Source organism: Henckelia pumila, chromosome 3 (genome assembly GCF_033568475.1).
Source record: "Henckelia pumila isolate YLH828 chromosome 3, ASM3356847v2, whole genome shotgun sequence".
Taxonomy (NCBI): domain Eukaryota; kingdom Viridiplantae; phylum Streptophyta; class Magnoliopsida; order Lamiales; family Gesneriaceae; genus Henckelia; species Henckelia pumila.
In genome coordinates, this window is record NC_133122.1 from 51178646 (window position 1) to 51180814 (window position 2169).

At 35.4% G+C, this 2169-nt stretch overlaps 1 protein-coding gene across 1 annotated transcript; it reads right to left on the minus strand.

Annotated features, from left to right (window-relative positions):
* Window positions 1-587: 587 nt before the first annotated feature.
* LOC140888704 (secreted RxLR effector protein 161-like) lies at window positions 588-1334 on the minus strand. The gene has a single exon (XM_073296403.1). The coding sequence runs from the start codon at window positions 1332-1334 to the stop codon at window positions 588-590; it is 747 nt and encodes a 248-aa protein (XP_073152504.1).
* Between the last annotated feature and the right edge of the window lie 835 nt (window positions 1335-2169).

Here is a 2169-nt window from a genome sequence, read left to right on the forward strand (position 1 = left end):
TGATTGTGTTCGTTTTGGCCATGAACACACGCCTGGTTCTGTAAGAGGGTCTAGAATTGAACCTTGCAATTCCTTCAAAGCGGCCCCACTTCTCTCTCACATAGGTAATTCTATGTTGAATTTCATCAGAATAATTAAAAGCAATAAGCTTATCCTCAATATTCACTGTTTGCAATAGGAATAGACTAGGGATAACCCCCACAGTGATCTACCAAACCAGTGCGATTAGGTTGTCCCATTGAACCTAGTTCTTGGGATCTCCAGTCAGCATAGGTTAGGTTTTCCTTCGCACCGATTTATTCCATTGGCTTCAGTCCCATTCCTTTTGAAGATTTTTCAACTAACTCTCTGTTTAACCCTTTGGTTAACGGATCCGCTATATTATCATTTGACTTTACATAGTCAATAGAGATAACTCCAGTTGAGAATAGTTGTCTAATGGTGTTGTGTCTACGACGTATATGTCTAGACTTTCCATTATACATCTTGCTTTGTGCCCTTCCGATCGCAGATTGGCTATCACAATGAATGCAAATAGCCGGTACAGGTTTCACCCATCCTGGAACATCTTCTAAAAATAGACGCAATCATTCAGCTTCCTCAGCACACTTATCAAGTGCAATAAACTCAGATTCCATCGTGGATCTGGCTATTACAGTTTGTTTAGAATATTTCCAAGCTATTGCTGCACCTCCTAAAGTGAATACAAATCCACTTGTAGATTTTGAGTCTTTCATATCAGATATCCAGTTTGCATCACTGTATCCTTCAATAACAGCAGGATATCTAGTATAGTGCAGCCCATGATCACGAGTGTATCTTAAATACCTTAGCAATATGATAATTGCTTTCCAGTGTTCAGTTCCTGGATTACTCGTGAATCTACTCAATTTGATTACTGCATAGGCTATGTTTGGTCGTGTACAACTCATTAAGTACATCAGACTACCAATGACTCGAGAGTATTCTAGTTGGGAGATACTCTCACCCCGATTCTTCGATAGATGTTGACTTGGATCTATCGGGGTTCTAGCCAATGCAGAGTCATCCTTATTGAATTTCTCAAGTATTTTTTTCACATAATGTGATTGACTTAGAACCATCCCTTCTGATGTTCTATGGATTTTAATTCCAAGGATGACATCGGCTAATCCAAAATCCTTCATGTCAAATTTTGAGTTCAGCAGTTTCTTAGTGGATTTGATCATTTTATCATTGCTTCCGATGATAAGCATGTCATCTACGTAAAGACACAAAATGACGTAGCCACTTTCAGTGTTCTTTACGTATACACATTTTTCACACTTATTGACTTTAAATCCACTTTCTAGCATGGCTTTGTCAAATTTTTCGTGTCATTGTTTTTGAAACGACCCTAACTCTCTAAATATAAATAAATATGCGAAAAAATAAATTTTTTTTTTCACTTACTAAGTAAAAATATGTACATACATGCCCATACATATATGCACAGAATAAATAGATTTAAAAATAAATAACTTAAATAAAAATGCAACCTTTAATAAATTAAATATGTGAGTCAAACATTTAATAAAATACTGACATAAGCAAAATAAATAAAATTTGCATACACTGAAAATATTTAAATAAAATGAGTAATAATATCCACCACTGAAAATAAATAAAATGCATGACATGATAAAAATATTCAAAACATGACGTAGACTCAGACAATGGTCACAGGGTTACTGCTTGTCCACTCATAGGTCCTCGCCGCCGGTGGGTACTACATCCTCCTCTACGTACTCACCTGCACCATATCAGTGTAGTGAGCCTAGAGACCCAACATGCTAACATAACAATGGTTTAAAATAATTTAAATCACTTTAATACTAATACATAACATATACATGTATGAGCATGCTTAAAAATATCATGAACATAACATAAACTTAAATTAAACTTGAATATCATAATAATACATAAATATTGTTGAGCAAAGTATTTTCTAACATCGAAAGGTCGTATCCATACATACATTAAATACTGATCAGCGTGGTAAACCAACGTACGTGGCGGTGACGAATCACCTCTTAAATTGGGAGTAAACTGCCCTTCAATAGTTCACATATGGGGACGAATCCCCCTTAAATTGTTACACTACTTCAACTTCCAACATAAAATTATTTTCTTTTGCTCAACCTTAAA